Source organism: Pipistrellus kuhlii, unplaced genomic scaffold (assembly GCF_014108245.1).
Source record: "Pipistrellus kuhlii isolate mPipKuh1 unplaced genomic scaffold, mPipKuh1.p scaffold_m20_p_6, whole genome shotgun sequence".
NCBI classification, from domain to species: domain Eukaryota; kingdom Metazoa; phylum Chordata; class Mammalia; order Chiroptera; family Vespertilionidae; genus Pipistrellus; species Pipistrellus kuhlii.
The window spans coordinates 18,749,332-18,771,294 of record NW_023425562.1 but is presented as its reverse complement, the minus strand read 5'-3'; the positions used below and the strand labels follow the sequence as shown (position 1 = coordinate 18,771,294).

At 37.9% G+C, this 21,963-nt stretch overlaps 1 protein-coding gene across 1 annotated transcript in view; it reads right to left on the bottom strand.

The window, feature by feature from the left end:
• LOC118707861 (netrin receptor DCC) overlaps positions 1-21,963 on the bottom strand; it is a 151,325-nt gene that overhangs the window by 26,047 nt on the left and 103,315 nt on the right. Inside the window, exons 12-15 of the mRNA XM_036418706.2 lie at positions 17,535-17,761; positions 16,058-16,174; positions 10,860-11,015; positions 2,232-2,444 (exon numbers count right to left, since the gene is read on the bottom strand). Of these exons, the coding sequence (XP_036274599.2) occupies positions 2,232-2,444; positions 10,860-11,015; positions 16,058-16,174; positions 17,535-17,761 (713 nt within the window). The remainder of the gene's footprint in view (positions 1-2,231; positions 2,445-10,859; positions 11,016-16,057; positions 16,175-17,534; positions 17,762-21,963) is intronic.

The window sequence follows — 21,963 nt, the reverse complement described above, 5'->3', positions numbered from 1 at the left end:
AGGAAACAATGACGAGTAAATAACAATGGCCTTACTTTGTCCTATCTCCTGGCAGGTGTTGCCCTAAAATTAGAGTTCTTTGGGGTCATTTATATCTCTGAAGCATGAGGTAATCTCCAAACTATGTATTACAAACCAAACATTTCCACTACCAGAAAATGTTCATGTAATATGGACTCCAGAGAATCATTTCCAGCTTTTTGTCTCTCTATGTAACACAGTTACTAAAAACCCCCACTTTACTTGCAAGTAGAGAGTATAGTTAACAGTAAAAAGTACCATAGCACTTTCGTTTTTGTAAAAAAATCATTTTCTTCAGCATAGGATGGTTAAATCTCTTATGTTTCCTTTAAAAAATGTGAGTGAAGAAACAAAAGATAGTAATAATACAGTTATAAATTTGTATGGTGACAGATGATTACTAGAATTAGCGGGATGATCACATTATAAAGTGTAAAAGAGTCAAATCATTTACTATATTGTACACCTGAAACTAATGTAATACTGTGTACCAACTATGCTTAAAAAAAAAAAAAAGCATGTGAAGAAACTTCCTTAACTCAGCATTATTTCAGATGTTTCCAATTTTCTCCTTTTTATCCGTTTTGGAATAATTTAATCTGATAGATTTTTAAACTTCTGTCTTTGTTTTTGCTGTTGTTGTTATTAAATGGACACAAACTGAGAGCTACAAATCAGTTCCTAACATTTGGGAACCCATGTTTTTTGCAAAGAGTAGGAAAGGGGGCATCAACTTTTATTGGCTGTGTAGACTTAAACATGCTATTATACTTCAATTCCCTGTGTCCCGGCTTCCATATCCAGGAGGTGAGGCTAAGGAAGTAGGTACTCACAAAATTGTGTTGAGGATACAAAGCAATGTTACCCATCTCCAGGAGCAGGCCAGTCACAGAGCTCATGCTGGGTGTGGTTGCAATTAACCTGCCATCTACCCTAAACACCAGGCCGGATGTGCACTGCGCATGTCAGGCAGTGGAACCCGCATCTCTCCTGAATGTGGAGTTCCCCTCTCCAGCCCGCCTCTCAGGGTTTGGCCGCTGAGCATTCATACTGCATACCACATGGCCGCTGCCAACACCGGAAGTGACGTGCTCAAATCAATGACTGTGATGCCAGGAACAAGACACAGTCTTAATATCGACGTGAAGATAGCACTCCTCAGTGCAATGGTATTTGTCCTAGTTTTGTCATAAGTCATCATGAGGCTTATGGACTAAAACAGTGGCTAAAACTGCTGTGGGTCTGAGTCTGAGTAACAGAAGCTTATTCATGGGTCTTTGCACAATGGCAGATCGGACAGGCCAGCTGCCTATGGCTAAAGGGCCACGTTTATTTTCTTGGAACCATCAAACTTTATTATTATGTCTTATATATTGGGGTCGTTAAGAAGTATTCTAATATTCAAAATAATTGTAAGCACTATCTAGTTTTTTATGAATCTACGTATCTATCTACTGTCCTACCTTTCACCCTATCTATCTGTTCCCAATCCTCCAGCTCTTCCCTCTCCTCCTCTCTCCTTTTTTTCCTTCTTCTTGTCTCCCTCACTTCTCCCCCCAAATCCCTAACAGAAATAAAAAGGAGGTCCCCTGGGTACCAGCTGGGACAATGGAATGAAGACCTCCCTAGGAACTGGGGTCTCTGCTCCTCACCTCCAACATTTGATACTCTTGGAAAGGCATCCTGGAGTTGCTAGTTCCTACCCATCTAAGTTTTGTTTCCTTTATTTCTACAGCAAGGAAGGTGGATTCCGCACAGATTCTGACACTTTGTGGCCCTGGAAGTCTGCAATAAGGATCCCCCAAGATGACTATTGAAAGGCACAGAGTGGAACTAGGAGAGCACGCACTGTGCCTCTACCTCTAGTTTTGTAGTCTAGCCTTAAGTGCTAGGACCCATGTGGCCAACTGGAGAATCGGGAACTTTCCCAACATTCTCTGGTGGGCAGACCTACAGCCTGTACTAAAAGTACTCAACAGGCATCAGGATTAGTGAAGAACTTTCCAAAGGGATGAAGGGCACCAACAAGCCAGCTACTTTTAAGGCAGCTATCTATTGTATGTAAGAGCTGCACTGCACACATCAGTACCAGGCATGAGCACACAATCATTGCTGGGCACATGCTGCATCGGCCTTCTCAGGAACCCTCATGGAGTAAGTAGAGGCATCAAAGATAACACTGTTTCCAATGTGACAAATGGCCACCTTACCTGGCTGAGACAAGAGCGGTGTGTAAGGGACTTTCGGTTCTATTGCACTCATTGGCGGAGGTAGCAAGGGGTTAGCAAAGCTGCGGAGTGGATGCGTTGGTCTAACACAGGCTGTGGGGATGGTCCTGCTCGGTGCCTCCTCACTGCTGGGATGCTCAGGCTGGGCTGGGGGCATCATGGGTGGAGGTTGGGTGGCTGGTCCTTCATTCACTGCTGCAATGGAGAAGTGAAAATCCATTCATCATTCCAGGACAAAACTTGCTTCCCCTAGGCCATTGGAGGGCCCCTGGATCAATGCAGAATGCTCTGCTAAGATCTGGCCAACCTCCTCTTCATTTATGAGTGCCCTCATTCTTCTTGGTATATTCATGGGATATGATAGCACTGCCCCTTTAACCCAAAGAAATAGATCCAGCAAGACAGGCATCCATTTTTCAGGAATAATAGAAGAGCATATACAGCACACATTACATTGCCCAAACTGTCTGGGTGCTGTAATCATAAGTGATGAAGTGAGAAAAAAGAGTTATTTCCCTTTTCATAAATGGCGATGTCAGTGAAATTCAATGTACCAAACCCAGCTACAGCTGCATTATTATCCAGCAGCCGATATGCCAATTTTTCTGTGATTTAAACATGCTATGCCAACTATCAAACACATCAGTTACCGGGTGTTAGAGGCATTGCTAATAAAATGATACAAATAATACCCCTATCATTATCTCCCATAACAAAATAAGAGTGGATCCAACTAAAAGGTTACACGAGGGACGACTCTGTGGGAACAAGCTGAGTGCTGAATGATACTTTTTTCTCTTTTGTAGAAAACCTTGTAATTTGCCATTAGATTGTTAGATTACTATAGTTGAAGAGGTTTCGCAAAGTCACCTGTGATAGTCTATGGGTATTTGGACAGTTTTGCATAAGGAAACACACCTTTCCCCCAGAGAACGTAGTTGAATGAACTTAAACATTGGTAAAGCAGCTCCCCCCATGTTAAGGACACTGTGACTTATCTTTATTCATTCAAAGGCGAAGTCAATAGGTCCAAGTTAAACCACACAGGAAATGAGCTGCATAATAGAAGTGTTGATAAGAGTATTTCTGATTATTAATTTCTTAAGACAGTTCAATTGGGTAAGTTGAAAAAAAATGCAGTAATAGAAGATAATATCTCACTTCTGAAAAACAATTTTTAACCAGGAACTATTTCAAGATAATTACTTTGTGAGATAATTTTGAGACAACTCTCTGGGAGGCACAGTGAGGTCAGCAAAGGGCAGAAGAGATAGAAAGAAAATCTGATAATGCTGAAGGGAATAGAGATTAAGATACCAAAGAATAAAACATGCTATTAAATATATGCAAAAGTGAATGTGTCTTTGGAGGGAATATGATATTAAAACTTATTTTTCTATATTCAGAAAGGGTTAGAGGTCCTTTGGGTGGCTAAGAAGCCTCAAGCACCCCATGCAAAGATGAGGATGAGGAGATAAAGGGTTGGATGAACACAGGATATAGCAACATTGCAACCAAAGCCAGAAAACAGGCAAAGACTTAAACAACAACAACAACAACAAACAGTTCTTCAAAGAAAAAATTGCAGCCAAGAGAGCAAAGTAGATAGGACTCTGGGGGCAAAAGGAGTTTGTACTGATGAGCCTTATCCCTAAGCCAGGAAGTCCTATTAAAAGTGGAGAGAGGGGCACATGCATGCAAAAGGGCAAGAGCTGCAAGGAAAACATTAAGGCACATTCTTGTTGGTTCTCAGATAAGAATAGCAGGGATGGGTCTTCAGGTAGGTATTATAGAGCTACATTCTACATGCTTGTTAGACTGTAAAGGGGAGAGGAACATGTGTGCTTGTGTTCAGTCAAGATTGTGTAACCTATTGGATGAAAATACAGTTTTAGAGATAAAGACAATTATAAAGCTATGACTGCAATAATATTCTATTGTCCAATGATCTACCAAATTAAAGAAAAAATAGGTCAGAGAGAAGCAGCAACAGGGACATATATGTAGGTCCCTCCTCTTCATTACCAACGGGCTGTTTTTTTTAATCTTTTAAATATATATATATATATATATATATATATATATATATATATATATATATATATAATTGATTTCTGAGAGGAGGGGAAAGAAAGAGAGAGAGAGAGAGAGAGAGAGAGAGAGAGAGAGAGAGAGAGAGAGAGAGAGAGAGACATCAATGATGAGAGGGAATCATTTGTGGGCTGCCTCCTGCATGCCCACTACTGGCGACTAAGCCCACAACTGGGGCATGTACCCTTGACTGGAATTGAACCTGGGATCTTTGAGTCTATAGGCCGAAACTATCCACTGAGCCAAACCGACCAGGGCAATGGGCTTGTTTTGTTAAAGGGTCCATATTATCATATTAAAAATACCTCTCTAGGGAAAGAAAGTTTGCAGTTTTCCTCAGAAAACTACCTTAAGTAATTCCCTAAATCGAAGATGAATTACAGTTAATTCATACCATATTTTTAAAATGGCTTTAGTCATTAAAAAAGCATTTCATGAGTTTTTTATTCCTTCCATCATATTTTCTTTTCTTTTTTTTTCAAAACTTTTTTAAAAAAATATATATTTTATTGATTTTTCACAGAGAGGAAGAGAGAGGGATAGAGAGTTAGAAACATCGATGAGAGAGAATCATCGATCAGCTGCCTCTTGCACACCTCCTACTGGGGATGCGCCCGCAACCAAGGTACATGCCCTTGACCGGAATCGAACCCGGGACCTTTCAGTCCACAAGCCGACGCTCTATCCACTGAGCCAAACCAGTCCCGGCCTTCCATCATATTTTCTTATTTCTCCTACATTTTTTAAATGAAAGAGATCTGGTACCAGTAAAATATCATTGCAGTCATAGCTTTAATAAATTTTACATGCTCATTTTAGTCTTCTGAAATTTAGTTTTTTAAAATCCTCCAGCTTCACATTAATTCTGATGATGTCGCTGAATTTTGGGGGCTGCTCCTTCTCCTTCATGGCGCTGCTCATCAGCGTCTGATACACAACAATCCTCTGTGTGCCCAGCCCTCCATGCTCAGGTGTTTGCCTGGCCACCATGGTATTCCCACTGGAACTACCACGACGTGGCTCTTGACTTTGAGGGAAGTAATGGGCAGGATGTAGCAGCATAACAACCGGATGGACCTGTTCTTCAGTGAAATCAATTCTCGCTACCACACATAGCGAAAAGGAAAATGCCAAATCTAATCTGCTAGGTGGCAATGGAAGGGCCCATCCTCCTGACTAAATGTATCGGTGATTCATAAGGAACTGTTTTTGTTTTGTTCAATATGACAATTTTGCTTAATACCTTATACCAGCGGTCGGCAAACTCATTAGTCCACAGAGCCAAATATCAATAGTACAATGACTGAAATTTCTTTGGAGAGCCAAATTTTTAAAACTTAAAACTTCTTCTAATGCCACTTCTTCAAAATAGACTCACCCAGGCTGTGGTATTTTGTGGAAGGGCCACACTCTAGGGGCCAAAGAGCCGCATGTGGCTTGTGAGCCGCAGTTTGCCGACCACAGCATTATACGATGGACAAGGTACAGGATTCTATAGACAAATCACAGTTTTTATACTTTCTATGGAGCAAAAGGAATGCTGCTCAGGCCTGGCTGACAGGTAGGCAGGGGAAACTCTTAAACAAACACAGTATCATCTGCTCCACTGGAGGGAGGCTCTCATTTTACATGAGCCCCTTTGGCCAGCTCCAGGCGCCAGCTCCAGGACTCCTGTGTGAGACAGACTGGCTCCTGACAGGACGTGAGCTGTGCTAAGAGCTCTGAAAGCAAAGAAAACCTCCACTCGCCCACAACGTGCAGCCTCCCTGTAATTCAGAGAGTAAAACAAGAATCAAACGTGTCCCGGCAAGGCACTTGTTTGCAAAGGAAGAAATGTTAGAAATACATTGTACAAATAGCACACGATTACACAACAGAGTCAAATCTCAGGGCACTTGATAAAAATTTATGTCAACACATAAATCATTGCAACAGAATAACTGGCAAATATATTGCAAAAATGGAAATGAGGATTTTTCTTCGGTCTAAAATAGCAACATTTGAAAGAAATAAAACATCCCCATGATTCTAGGCAGACACTTTGAAACATAAACACCTTTAGGAACCTGCTTCATTCATCAGTCTCAGAAGAATAGTATCAGGCAATATTTCTGAGCAACCCCAGCTCCTCACAGCCTAGATTTTTTTTTTTTTATAAGAACCCAGAGAAAAATCCATGAACTCCCTGGTATTATCTAGATCAAGTCCCATTGTTAGTTAATTTCCAATTCAGGGGAGAGCTGGGGCAGAAAAATAATGCTGAAAAAGTTGACCATCCTTCTCACGAAGACAATGCTCCACTTGAAAGAAGTGATGGAAACCACCTGGCTTTCTCTGCTTTCTGCCTGCTTCAAAGATGGAGACGCGGGGAACCAATTTTGTCGTGACTTGGCCCCAAGACTGTCTATGGGTTAGAGTTTTTTAAAGATGGCTCTGCTTCGTATTTTCCAAGGACAACTCATTTGCCTACTGAGGCTGAGGTCAGGCCTGCAGTGCATTGGTAGTCTATCAAAACTGCATAAATCTCTGTCAATATATTGCCAAATGTGTGTAATGCAAATACATTATATCCTTTCCCCACCCCTCCCCTTACGGTAGGAGAGAAAGGCAGCTGTATCTATGACTTCAGAAAGCAACGTGTCTTTGGGGGCCGGGTCTCAGTGATTTATTTCTTGTAAAACTCAAAGGTCTTTTGAGTAACTTTGGAGGAAGAAGAGCCTGCACCTGCACATCTTTTTCTTTTCCTACGTGTGTCCTTCACTGTTGCTCAAGGTGACTAATAAGACATCTCTAGCTGGAGTCATGAAGTGTTTTCTGCTTGAGAGAGAACAGGGATGTTTAGTGTTCTCCAAAGCATTTAGAAACCAATACCGACTGGATGGGAGTTAACTGTTTCTGACAGTGATTTAGGGAATATTTAGTTTCCTAGAAAAGAGGGTGCTTATTTTTTTTTCCTAAGCAATCACTTGGAAACACATATTTGTTCCCATTCCTTTGGCACTGCACATAGCTGTGCTCAAAAGTCCTTGACGAATGACTAGATATATTTTTAAAATCTATGACATCTAGGCATAGAAGACTGTCTATGCGTTTTGATTTTAGATGAGGTTCAAAAGCACTCTGTCAAGAATCCTTTATTTATATACCTTTATATAATTGTTATGTTATATGTTATATTTATCTTATTTATGATTTAAAAGTTATAGAACTACCTTTTCAATTATATCTACTTTTAAGTAAATTAACTAACTAAAATCTATGCAGGGACTAAAGTTTTTCTTTTCTTCCTCTTTTTTCCCTTCCTTTATTTTTTTACTCATTTCTCCCTTTCTTAATAAAGCTTATTTTTTAGAGCAGTTTTAAGTTCACAGCAAAACTGACTGGCAGACACAGAGGTATCTCTGCTTTCATATATACTCAGCTTCCCACACTATTCGAGTCCTGCACTAGCGTGGTTTATGAGACTCTAAACAGACAAAAACAAGTTGTGTACTAGTTCATTTATTGTTTTCTTTTCTATTGAACTTTCACTTTTGGAATCATTTCCCCCTGGGATTCAATGAGATAGTTTTGCATGCAATACCAAATCAAGAGAGAGCAGCAATAAGCAAAAAGTAAATGGGATACTGGATTTTCTGAAGGAGACTATGTCTTTAAATAAGAAAAAGAAATTACAGAAATACACTATGAATAATTAAAAGTGAACAGATAAAGGTTGTTATACACATCCTTCGTACACATCCTTCTTAAAGTTAGAGAACATAAATGAAATCAAAAGAAAGTGGTAGGAAATGACCCAAAGAGAAAACTAAACTAAAACTATAACTCCCTTTTCTGCTGGGGAGAAGTCGTTTTAATAGCTGAAGAAGGGACTTGTAGTTCTGAATTCATTGACTGAAATTACCTTCCTAATTGTTCTGGGTTTTGCAAATTTTTAGTTACGGGACTTCCCACATTTTTCTCATTTAATTCCCTCAATATGGTTTGAGGGACTATTTTCTCTCAAGTTTCTGCACACAACTTTATTCTGTAGATATGATGTGCACTGAGAAAAGGGAAAATAAACCTAATTCTCTCTTGGCAGATTTTTGATGCCTTTTAATTCTAGCCTTGCTGCATCTAACAATTTATGATTTGTTAGAGACATAGCTTACTTTACAAGTATATTTTATTGCTGTGTTACCATCTTCTCTATTACAAAACATCCTATTTCACATGAGCTGCTGAGTCACCTGTTCTTAACTAAGAGAAGAAAGCCATAAAATTGATTTTAAAATGTGCTTGAAAGAAAAAAAGTCAAATGGTACAGGAAAATCACCAGGGTATATATAATAGCTTGAGGGTCTCTCCATTCCCACCTTTCTTCAAACAAATGAAATACTACTACCAGGATACAAAATCAATAGCCAAATATTATTGCATTTCTACATATCCACACAAATTCTCAGAAAAAAAGTAAGAATATAATCTCATTTAAGGTAGCATCAAAATAAATACATAGAAACAAATTTAGTTAAAAAGGAAAATATCTATACATTGAAAACTACAAAACATTGATAGAAGACATTGAAGAAGATACAAACAAATGGGAAGCTAATCAGTGATCATCAATTAAAAGAATTAATATTGTTAAAATGTCCATATTAACCAAGGTGATCTACAGATTTAATGATATTTTTCATAGAATTAAAAAAAAATTCCTAAAAACTATAGATCCAAACAGTCAAATAAACCTCAAGAAAGAACAAAACTGGAGTCATCACACTTCCTGATTTCAAACTATATTACAAAGCTATGGCGACCAAAATAGTATGGTATTGTCATAAAATATAAATTAATGGTATAGAATAGGAAGTTCAGAAATAAGACCATTGATATATGGCCAATTAATTTGTGAAAAAGGAGCCAAGAATATACAGGGTTGGACAAAATTAGGTTTAGAGATGCTCATATGAAAAATAATACAATAATTAATAAATAATAATACAAAATAAACTGTATTTTGTATATTCACAATTATAAACCTACTTTTGCTCCCACCCTGTACAATATAAAAAGAATACTCTCTTTAATAAATGGTGCTGAGAAAATGAAATTGTCACATAAAAAAATAAAACCAGTCCCCTATCTTACACCAAACACAAAAACAACTCATAAAGGATTAAGGCCTTAAATTTAAGACCTGAAGCTATAAAACTTCTAAAAGAATATATAGGGGTAAGACCTTGGTCTTAGAAATGGTCATTTAGATTTGACACTAAATGCAAAGGCACCAAAAGCAAAAATAAGCAAAGGAGGAACCACATCAAATTTCAAAGCTCCAATATGACAAAGGAAACTATGAACAAAATGAAAAGGCAATGTAAGGGTTGCTAGAAAATATTTGGAAACTACTTATCTGATAAGGGGAAAATATTCAAAATATATTAAAAAACTCATAAGAACTAGTATGCATATAAGCATAATCAATGGACATAAACACCAGGGGGTGAGGGCATGAATGGAGCATGGGGGATGAGGGACAATGGGGGGGATAAGGACACATATGTAATAACTTAATCAAGAAAAAAAATAAACAAAACTACAAAACTACCAATTGTTAAAAGACAAAAATAAAAATCTTCACACAAAACAAAACTCATAAAACTCAAAAGCAAAAATAATCCATACAATATTTAAAAAATGGGCAGCGGCACTGAATAGACATCTTCCCAAAGAAGACACACAACTGGGCAAGGTGCTTGACATCACTAATCATCAGGGGAATGCAAATCAAAACCACAATGAGCTATCACTGCACACTTTTCAGAATGGGCCTCATCCAAAAAACAAAAGATGACACATGTTGGTGATGGTGCACTGCTGTTGGGCATGTAAATTGGTGGAGATACTATGGAAAACAGTATGGAGTTTCCAAAAAAAATTAAAAATAGACCTACCAGTTGACCCAGCAATCCCACCTCTGGAAATACTTTATCCAGTGGAAATAAATACCTATCTCATAGAGATATCTGCAATCCCATGTTCATCATAGCATTATTCACAATTGCCAAGATGTAGAGTCAGCCTAAGAGTCTGTCAATGGATGACTGAATAAAGAAGATGTGGTACTACAAGTACAACAAACTATTATTCAGCCTTAAGAAAGAAGGACACTCTGCCCTTTGCGCCAATGTGGATGGACCATGAAGATATTGTGTTAAATAAAATTCCAAGCACCCATCCAACCATCTCTTTCCTGAACCATTGAATCTTTGCTTCCTACCACTCCTTACATATACTGTAAAAAGACATCCTAGAGAACCAGTCCATAGGATTGACTATGTTGGGAAAAAAATTCTCCTACTCAGGTCATGGATAAGTCAATCTTTCTAAGAAATAAGGACATCAAAATGCTACACCTTTGATGAAATACCCCATGGTATTGTTCATTGGTTCCCATTAAAAACAACAACAACAATAACAACAACAACAACAACAACAACAACAACAAAACAAGAGGAAATACATGATACTGACTTTTTCCTGTTCCGAAACCTCGGTCCACAGACAGCGTTGGGAATGGCACAGGCCGAAGAGTGAACTGTGGGTGGGGGTATCCACACGTTGGAGATGGGAGGATTCCAGGGTACTGGGCACTTTCTAGGGTTGGCACAGGAATGGCACTCACGACAGCTGCAACACAAAGATATTAACTTTTTAATCCAATGGGTTCCCATGGCTGACAATGGAAGTGGCCATATGTCCACATCTTTAATGCCACACATGCTCTTCACAGTATCATGTAGGTTCTTACCTCTTTCCATGAACTCCTTCACTAATAATTTTAGAAAAGACAACCCACTCCTCCAGCATCTGACTAAGAAGCATTATCCTGAGGTTTAAAACTTCCCATGGCCTCAAACAAAGGAATGATTAATCAAGCCACCACAGAACCACCTTAAGGCTCCCTGGATTTTGCTATACATTTAAAAAAAAATTTTTTTTATTTTAATCTAGAACAATGGTATTAAAAATGTTGGGTTGTTCAGAAACTGAATATATTGTATAGAGTAGGCTGAAGAAATTAGAATTTTCTGTTAATTGTGTGAAAGAATTTAATGCTTTGGAGAGAGAGTCTGGAAACTAAGGCTCTGAGAGTCAGAAACCCAAACCTGAGTTGGGTCTATTCACTGTGCTGTTGCCTCATGCTGTCATCTCAAGCTCTGAATTGCTCTGTGACTATAAAAACAAGCTTTCTCTTACTCCTAGTCTTATTCCACATGAATGGTGACCCTAACATGACTAGCAACTTATTTATTTTTATTATTTAAAAATTATAATATAATACATGTATATGATTTTAAACATATATATCATTGAAGTTACTTTGCCACATAAATTCTTTTTTATCTCCAAGCTCTGTGTTAGTGAAGCTTTATTCAACAAAAGAAAATGACTTCAATATATAAACAAAGTTGATTTTAAAGTAAACTTTTAAGATTTCTCATAAATAAAATAGGTTTTTTTGCAACCGATGTGGTTGATAAGGCCCTAGATAACTGTGCTGATAAAACTGTAGATATGTATCTTGACAGAATTACAATTTCATTCAGTCATGTGGCAGATATTTAGCAAGCACTAATTCTGTGCTAGGTATTGAGCCATACAGTGTGTGAATAAGAAAATGAATTAGGTAATTTGTTCCCTCTCATGTTCTTCACAACTTGTTAGAGGAGGGACGATTTGGACTTGATTACCTAAGAAGATGGGGCCGAGCTTGTATAATTAATGTCACAAAAGTGGTATAAAAGTGCTATTCAAGTACGAGAAAAGAAATGATCATTTCTGAATGAGGTAATCAGAAAAGAGAGAATGTATGAGATCTGGAATCAGTATCTGCCCTGATGCACAGAACTTCGTAGGTAGTGTTAGGCACTGGGTCATTCCAAAAGGAAAAACATGTTAGAAAGGAAAAGCAAATAAAAGGCAATGTATATTATTGGACTGGCAATTAGTAAGATCAGTAAATCAAAGGGTATGCATAATAAAGAAGGGCAGAGCCACAGGAACCTGGTATGCTGAGGTGTTTGTTCTTGTTTCTCTTGGTAGGCACTGGGGAGCCATTGGGGAAATGTATGGAATGGAATGTCATGTGGAAGTTTTTTTAGGAAGAAATCTGGAAAGTGTGATGCAAACGAGTCTGGAAGACACACTAGCGATAGGAAGACTAATTATGAAGCTGTTTGCACAGTTCAGGTGTGAGGCCATATGAACAGAATAAAAAATATGACTCTTGGGTACGGGAAGGTAGCTAGGGATTTAAAAGCTATTGTGAAAGGAAATCAATGGGTATAGGAGTTACTGGATGAGGAAGTTATAAGTGAGACAGAAAGGCACACAAAGATTCTGAAACACAATGAGTTTTAAAAAGAAAGCTGTTAGATTGGTACCAATAGGACTCAGTGACAAGAGGAAAGTGACTGGAAGGAGAAAAAAATAGGGGCAGCTACATGTACAGTCTCTCTCTATAGTGAAATGAATGAAGGAAAACAACAACAACAATGGCTTCACAGGATATGACAGCTGGGAGCATAATGATTAGAGTGTGAAACTCTGAAGCCAAACCTCTGTGTCCAAAGTCTGGCTCTGACACTCACTCACTGTGTGAATGCAAGTGATGTTCTTAAACTCTCTGAAACTCTGTTTGCTTATCAGTAAATCAGGAATAATAATACTTTCTATCCCATGAGTTGAACAGTTGGCATTTGTTATAAATTCAATAGATATTTTTGCACTTACTACGGTACAATGAGAGATGTGCTGGAGGATAGAGGAGATAGGATGTATAGCAAGTAGAAATAAACAACCATTAATTCATTCATTGAGTGAATTGTATCAATTGTGTGTCTACAATGTGCCAGGCTCTGTTCTGGTTATTGAGGATACAAAATAATCAAAACAGGCAAAATCTCTGATGTTATATATATTGCATTAATATATAGAAGACAAATAATAAATAAACACAAAAATGTATGTAGGATGGTCATACACAATAAAGGAAAATTAAGCAGAACGACCAAAGAACCTACGTTAGGCAATGGTCAGGGAAGTCCTATTTATGGTAGTGGCAGTTGAATATAGACTTGAATGATTTGAGGGAATAACCATATAAATATCTATGAAAAGAGATTCCAAGCAAAGAGAACAGCAAGTGAAAAGTCATGTGCATTATTGTCCAAAAAACAAAGAAGAGGACTAGATGGCTGAAATGGATTACAGGCAGGAGTAGCAGGAGATGAAGTGATGGATAAGGCCAGAGGGTGGATTACCTGGTATCTTGTAACACACGGTAAAAACATTGGATTTTGTTCTATATGTGATGGAAGTCAAGAGGAGTAACATAAGGAATATTTTTCAATATTTGTATATTGAAAGGCTAATGAGAAGACAACTTACTGTAGGGTCAAGAGCTAAAAGGAAGAAAGTAATTACAAGCTTAATGCTATAGTCTGTCATCTGTAAAATATAGTACTGTCTAAGATATGGGTAGAGCAGTGGAAATGGAAAGCAGTGATCAGATTTGGGACAAGTTTTGAAAGCAAGAACTAAAGATTAAATTCGGAGTGTGAGAAAATCAAAATGAAGAAGCATGAAACTAAAGTTGAATTATATACAGTAAATGAATCAATAATGATACCATGTATTGAAAGGGGAAAATAGTAGGAGGATTGAGTTTGGAGTTGGGGAGAGGAATTATGGAAGAGCAAGATTTTCATTTTGAACATAGATGGCTTGCTAATTAGATAGCCATTTGGAGAAGTTGAGTCAGCATTTTATAGAAGATGTGGATTCTGGGAGAAGATTAAGCTGGAGATAACATTTGGGATTCATGTGCATTTACATGGCATTAGGGCCATTTGTACTAGATGATCATCTAAGAAGCTAGCGTAGATAGATGATTAAACCCTGGCGCACTCTCTGATTCTTGGGATTAGGAAGAAGAGGGGGAACAAGTGAAGGATACAGAGAAGGAGCAGCCAGTGGGATAGGAAGTAAACCAGGAGCATTTAGTATACTACAACTCAACTCAAAACGTATTTCAGAACAAAGAGTGAGAAGCTGTGTCCAATTTTCCTGACTATCTGAGAATTGATCATTTGATCAATGTAGAAATTATTGATAACCTTGGCAACCAGGGTTTCAATGGAGAGGGACTGGAAAAAATGGCCTTAAATGAATAAAGAAGATTAAAAGAAGACAAAAGTATGTATAGTCAACTTTAAAGGAGCTTTTCAAGCAAGGAGAGGAGTGGGGCTTTAGGTGGAGGAGAAAGTGGTATCAAGTGAGGGTGCTATATAAAACAGGAGTTGTGAGACAATATTTGTATGCTTATTGGAGTTATCATTTGGAGGGGAAACTGATACTACAGAAAAGGGAGGGAGGAGGACAGAGTCCCTAAGTGGGTAAAAAAGGGATATCCATAAGAGAAAGAACCAGCCTTAGGTAAAAGTACAAATAGATGGACCCGATTTGATGGAAAGATATGGATATCATTTCTGAATGCTTCTCTTTTCTTGCTGATATCAGAACCAAGGAAATAGGTATTGGGAGTATGAAAAGTGAGAACAGATGTATGACATTCATCTTGCAAAGTGAGACAATGAATGACTACAGAAATGCAGTGGCATTTCCAAATAGATGGCAGCTCACCTTGGATTTGTGGCCATAAATCCCAAGCAGAGGATGATTTTTTCCCTCTAGAGTCAGCTATCAGGATATGTGGTAAGAGTTGGCAGGGAAGCTGACTTAACCAGGGTTGTGTTTTTTCAGGTGATATAATGGGGAAGGAGGACCAAAGGAGATGAGGGTGTTTGCAAAGGACTAAAAATAATAAATGATGATGGATTAGAAACTGAGTTTGGATGAAAATGAGGACATGAGGTGATGAAGAACACTGGAAAGGTGGCAAAGTTAATGGATTGGAGGTTGTAGTGAAATTGAAGAATTGTTGGCAAGGGGGAAATCAAATAAGTGAGCAAGAAAGTAATAGGATGCGGGAAAAAGGGATGATAGAAACTGACATTTTGTAGGGGGTGTGATTATTGGTTTAGTGTGTGACATGGAATTGATGTGTTGCTGTGGGAGAGAGCCAATATCATTTCAGGTAACATAAGGGAACTAACAGTGGCATTGGATGGATTGTCTGCATGGGTATTGTCATTACCAAGATTGATCATAGAGGTAATTGGAAAGGAAGGGGTCCCCAGATACTAATATCTTCAATAAATATGGGAGTATGACAGAAAACTTCAACAAGAAGGGGATAGTGAATGAGTATCTCTTAATACTTGGTTCAAGGGTGCTAGATTATTTAAGTTTAAAAATTGTACCTATTACATAATTAAAAACAAACAAACATAAAGGTGATCCTTAGAATAAGTTTAATAATATTGACATGCATTTCAACTCTTTTTATGTCAACTCATATTTTCTTTTATAATTTCTTAAATATGTAGCGGGTTGTTGCCAGAACATTTCATTATGTATAAGAAATGCAGTAACAGAATGAAAATTCTAACTTCTAATTATAAATAATATGGTTTTCGTCATTCTTCATTAAGTTCATTTACTCAGGAAGACCAGAGAAAATGTTAACCACTTTTTGATAACTGATATAGAAAAGGTACAAAAAAACCCCACTTCATTTCCGCCACATGGCACCCATCTTGACTCACCGGGATTGTTGGACTGGGCATCCATAGGGATCATGAGTTTTGCCCGGGTGGCTCGGCGTGCAGCCAGTGACCTCTCCAGAGTGGACATGGAGCTCCCTGCTTCTTCAGTGTCCTGACCTGAAAGAAAAACAATACTCCTGAGAGACACACTTTCTTCAATAAGTCAACTCTCTATATCATTTCTAGCCAAATGCGCATTAAACATTATTTTAACTTATTAAATCATAACATCTAATTTCTTGTGACCCAAGCAATATACCCTCACTATTAAAATTCACCTTAACCTCATTCCCCAGAAAATCACATAGCCAGGAAGAAGAGATAAGTAGGAGGAACAGGTAAATGTGTGTCTGAAATAGACTGTCCCACTCTAATCACTCAATCTCATTCCACAATGCTAGAGGACTTAAAGAACAAATTATGACCTCAGCCTTCAGAACCAAAAGTCTAGCTGGCCACAAGGAGAAATCTTTAAGTGTCACATGGTAGTGCTTAAGGAAACCAAAATGTATTTAATAAATGAATGTGACATCAATGTTAGAGACTCTGCTTGAAATATTATTTAACATCTAGAAAAGAAATACTAAAAAACGTATCATTGAAAATTAGTAACTAAAGTCCTTGTTTAAATAATTCAAAGCTGAGAAAATTTAGTTATTCAGTTACTCATTTAAACAACTAACATATTTTTATTTGGTTTAAAAACCATAGTTACTCACTCTACAAACATACCATGAGTAGATGAAGAGATTTTCTGATGAGAGCACTTGTTAATTGTTCACCTCCCCATAAGCATTTCAAAAACACGAGGACCCACAGAAAGTGAAACACCTTACCACCAACTCTCTAGATTTCTTAGTTATACCAGGACACAGATTGTTCTGCACCATTTTATGAAACATTGGAGGTTTACTTAGAACACTTTGTACACCTACAGAGCCTTCAAATAGACTTCACTGAACTAAGCTAGTGATCATATCATGTGATTGCATGGAGATGAGAGTTGATCTTCATGGTAATCAAGGCAAAGAAACAGAATTGTCAATGTTTTCATATTTCAAGTGTCCTTGATGTGATTTTTTAAAGCAAGGAATTGACAGCAAATTATAATCAACTTCCAATTACCCACAGACATAGGGAACTAAGAAGTATACAAAGGCTTCAACTTTCATTGTCTTGACAAATGTTTTGCTCCAGATTTAAAAAAAGCAATCAATTCATTGAAGCTTCACATTTCCATGTTTCCCACTGGTATCATCTCCTACCTCTTAGAAGTTTCAAAAGGCATGGCAATCATAAAAAGCAGGCAACAGGTTGATAGGATAGGAAGTAAACCAGGCTAATCAAACAAAATTATATCAGATTATTTAAACTATTGGTAAATAACTGTGAATTAGCAGGAAGGTGTCCTCCACAAAAGAGGGAGTGGAGGACACCCTTGGGGTTCTTTTTTTCTGATGGCAGAGGGGAGAATTACCTGAATGAGAGGTGCTTTTGCTTCCCATTTGGGTTTCTGACTGGCTGTGACTGACTGGTGTGAGCTCTTGGCAACTTTGGATGGGGGTGTCCCTCCCAGTAGGGTCTGTGCCTGATGGCTTCTCGATGTTTTTCATCTCCATTTCCTCATGATGGATCCAAAGATCAGGGGGTCGCAGGTCCTTCTGGCTGCCCTTCCTTTTGCCAACACTGTGGGTGGCCCGTTTCCTATGGAACAGAATTAGAAGGCAAATGTGAGAGCCTCGCCTCAATGGCCATGTCTTTCTCTTCTCTGTCCATTCAAGTTAGAAGCCGGGGAAGGAAGCAGAAGCACTCCCAGGAGGAAACCTGTGAAAGCCAGGAATTGGCAGGCTTGTGTTGGCAGCCTTCCTCCCTTTCCCAGGAGCATCACCATGTGGCAGGAGATGTGGTGCTGAATCCCCAGGGTCTCAGTGGCCTGCCAGGGAGCACCTCCCTTCAGCTTTCCCAGCTGCAAATCGAGCACAAGCTGACAATGAGTTCGATGCAGCCATATGCCAGTCTCTGGAGTGAGGCATAAGGTAACTGGCTGCAGCATCTGCTTAGGAGATAAAGGAAGGAACTGTTTTGAAAAGGCAAATAGAAATAAAAAGGCCAGAGTCTGTGCCAACAGCCAAAGTAGAAGCTTAGAAAGAGGTTTACACATCTGCTGTATAATTTAATGTGCAATCGGGAAGCTTGCTCTTTGTGGACAAAAGACCACACTAGGACTTTCTTAAGAGAAGAAAAACTTTCCCCTTGGATCCACTAAGTGTCAAACACAGTAAGACCCAGCATCTGAAAAGAGAACACCCTTGGAAGTGTGATTCAAATGCCTCTTACTTGACTCAATAAGAATTTTGGCCCACTCGGCATTGCTCAGTGGTTGAGCATCAACCTTTGATCTAGGAGGTCATGGTTTGATTTCCAGTGAGGGCATATGCCTGGGTTTCGGGCTCAATCCCCAGGAGCAGCCAATTGATGATTCTCTTTCATCATTGATATTTTTCTCTCTCTCCCATTTCTGAAATCAATAAAAAATATATTAAATTTTTTTTTGCATCCTAAGTTTATTTTTCAATGGTCCTCTCTTCCTGGGCCTAGTGAAATTCAACTATTCTCTGCATGCTAAGTAAAATAGCAGGCTGCTCATGCTAGCCATTCTCTGCAGCAGAGTGAATAACTGATGGCCTGTAAGCCAGATCTATCCTGTTGCCTGCTCTTGTAAATAAAGTTTATTGGAATCCTGCAGAGCTCATTCACTTCTGCAGTGTAGTGTTGAATAGGTGCAAACAAAGACCACAAGTCCCGCAAAACCTAAAATATGTACTGTTGGGCCTTTTTCAGAGTTTTCAACCTCTGTTCTACAGTTTTGTAATTTTTAAAAACCTCCACTTGTAGGTTCTACTTCTTTTAAAATAATAATAATATCTCCTCTTAAGGGAAACTTCAGAGAATAAAAAATCTAATTTTGGTCACAAGTCCAGATAAGTGCCTCCTTTCCACATTCTTCACTCGCGGTGCTTTGCAAGAACAACTACTTTTTATCATTGCAAACTTGTTCAAACAAACTACTCAGGGAAAAATCTTTGTAACCTTGCCAGGCCACGGACAGTGGCTCTGTTCTCCCAACTACTGAATAAGATGCTTGCCCATATTAGATAATTAATACATGGTGTGATTTGTTACATTTTCCTTAATAGTCTTTCCTTTGTCTTTCTTGAAGCATGCTGATGAGTGTAAAACACAAAGAACCCCAGACTTAATATCTACTTAGTAGTTTATGGGAAAAACAAGGCAATGTTTCCTGCTCTAATATTTCCCTCCAAAGTAACTGCATTTTGATGATTTTCTGGAGCAAGGTCATTCCGACTCTAAACAATTGTCCCTTCTTGACTATGTGTCAAGAACTCTGCTAAGTACTGGAAATGCAAAGATAGGTGAGACATTGGGAGCTTAATAAATGTACAGAGAATGGCATGGCTTCTGGGAATTTCTGCGTTCGTGGACTGGGACATGGGAGGTAGGAAAGCTATCATGAAAAACCAGACGGGGCCAAATCACAGGAGGCTGTGCCTCCAATAGATACATTTTCAATAATAATAGTAAGTCTATGGGGCACTGCAGAAAGAGTAATAGCTTAGGACTCAACATGAATCAGATGTTACTTTGTATGATGCAGATCACATACTCAGCACATAGTAATTACTTGAATTAAATAATAAGAATTATTATTATTGACAAAAGTATTTCTTAAGATTTTTAAAAATTGATTTTTAGAGAGAGAGGAAAGGAGATAGAGAGCAATATCAACATGAGAGTGAAACATCCACTGGGGATCGAGTCAGCAATTGGGGCACGTGTCCTGACTGGGAATTGAATTGGCCACCATTGGGTACAAGGAACAATACCCAAACAACTGAGCCACATGGGTCAAGGCTTAAAAATATATTTTTGCTAGATTCTTCTTTGATTCTTTATTGGATCACCTTGCATATAACTGATTATTATAAAAGGAGTTTATTTTTTTCAACTTATAATTGGTATGCTGGGGACATGAATGGGTAAGAACCAACACTGATTGAGTATACATTTTATTAGAATGTGCCCTTCAAAGTCCTACATGGCTAGTATCATTTCAGAGGTCCTTTTGTCACCTTACAATTAATTAATAAGTTCAAGTTCTCATTCTGTGCTTAGCAATCCTTTGCTCAAATTGTTCACAAGAGGCAGTCATAGAGCTCTGTACTAATTCTCCTGGTCACACAAACATGTGTCCAAGATCTGAAGGGAGATTGATGTGGGGACACTGCCCACTGGGAATTTAGGGAGGGCTGCAGGCAGAAAGAAGACCTGAACTGAGGTGAAAAATGATTATAATTTAACTAGGAAAAATATGTTGTGAAGTATAAACTGCCCTGAACCCTCCATCCAAATCCTTCCCAAAGGGTTCTAATTCTCCATAGTGATTATTTTTATTCTACTAAATGCTATTAAAAACAAAATATGTATTAGAAACCCAGGGAAAATGTGTCTTAAATTCTGAAGTGGAACCGTATTTTTCTGAGATGGAATTAAAAAAGAGAGAGAGAGAGAGAGAGAGAGAGAGAGAGAGAGAGAGAGAGAGAGAAAATTGTTAAAACTGTGAAAATCAAATGACCTAGAGTAATTAAGATAGAGTAGCTTTCCTTTAAGAGTTTAAACATTTGAGCCGAAATTGGTTTGGCTCAATGGATAGAGCATCGGCCTGCGGACTGAAGGGTCCCGGGTTTGATTCCAGTCAAGGGCATGTACCTTGGTTGTGGGCACATCCCCGGGGTGTGTGTGCAAGAGGCAGCTGATCGATGATTCTCTCTCATCGATGTTTCTAACTCTCTATCTCTCTCTCTTCCTCTCTGTAAAAAAAATCAATAAAATATATTTAAAAAAACAGTTTAAACATTTGATCTTGAGTAGTGAAAGTAATTATTTTGGTCAGGATTTGAATGCGTGCTAATATGTAAAACTTGCTGTGTGCCTGTCAAATAAAATAGGAGGTCTTAAATTTTATTTACATATTAAAATTTAATGTATTCAGAAAAATTGTTGATCATCTACAGATATGATAACTATGTGTCTTGGATTCCCAGGATATTCTCAATGTCAAATATATTGGCTTTAGTACCTATGGCTACATTACCAAACCATTTTATATATTTTGGCCAGAAAAATGTATGGCTTTATTAAAAACACAGGACACCCCATATCAAATAAAACTTTCATAAAATGCTTTTTCTATATTATGACATTCTATAATCTTACTAATTCTAAATGTGTAAGGGGAATCTCTTCAAAGAAGTACAACATTTTAAATCAATAATTAAAAATAAATAAAATTATTTTTATTTCATATTAGTTTGAAGTTAAATGTTGCTATGTGTTCTATAACTTAGTAGTATTCCATGGGGAATTTCAGTGTTTATAAGGTAGAGGAGATGATAAAAAAGTATTTAGTCCTATTTCTCATTTGAGGAAACTAAGAGGAATTAGCTCTTCCCTTAGGTTTAATTAAATACCATTGATTTAATTAAATGAGTGGTAGAATCAGAACTACCTAGATCTTGGGTTCTAACTTCTGGTAGTTATTTTACATCATAAAAATAAAATCTTACAAACTAGAATATGAGTCAATCAGATAACCAACCTCATTATTATATATGAGGTCTATGTAATAAACTATATGAATATTATTAACTATAGAATAAAATGTACAGACACTGACTTGAATGAAATATTACTGATAGTATACACACATATGTTTCAAGTCAATTTGAATGCAATTCACATCCCCCAATAAAACACAAAGAAAACTTATATCCTCAGCACTTCCAGATAGAGAGATAATGAAGAAGACCATGAATTGATTCCCTATT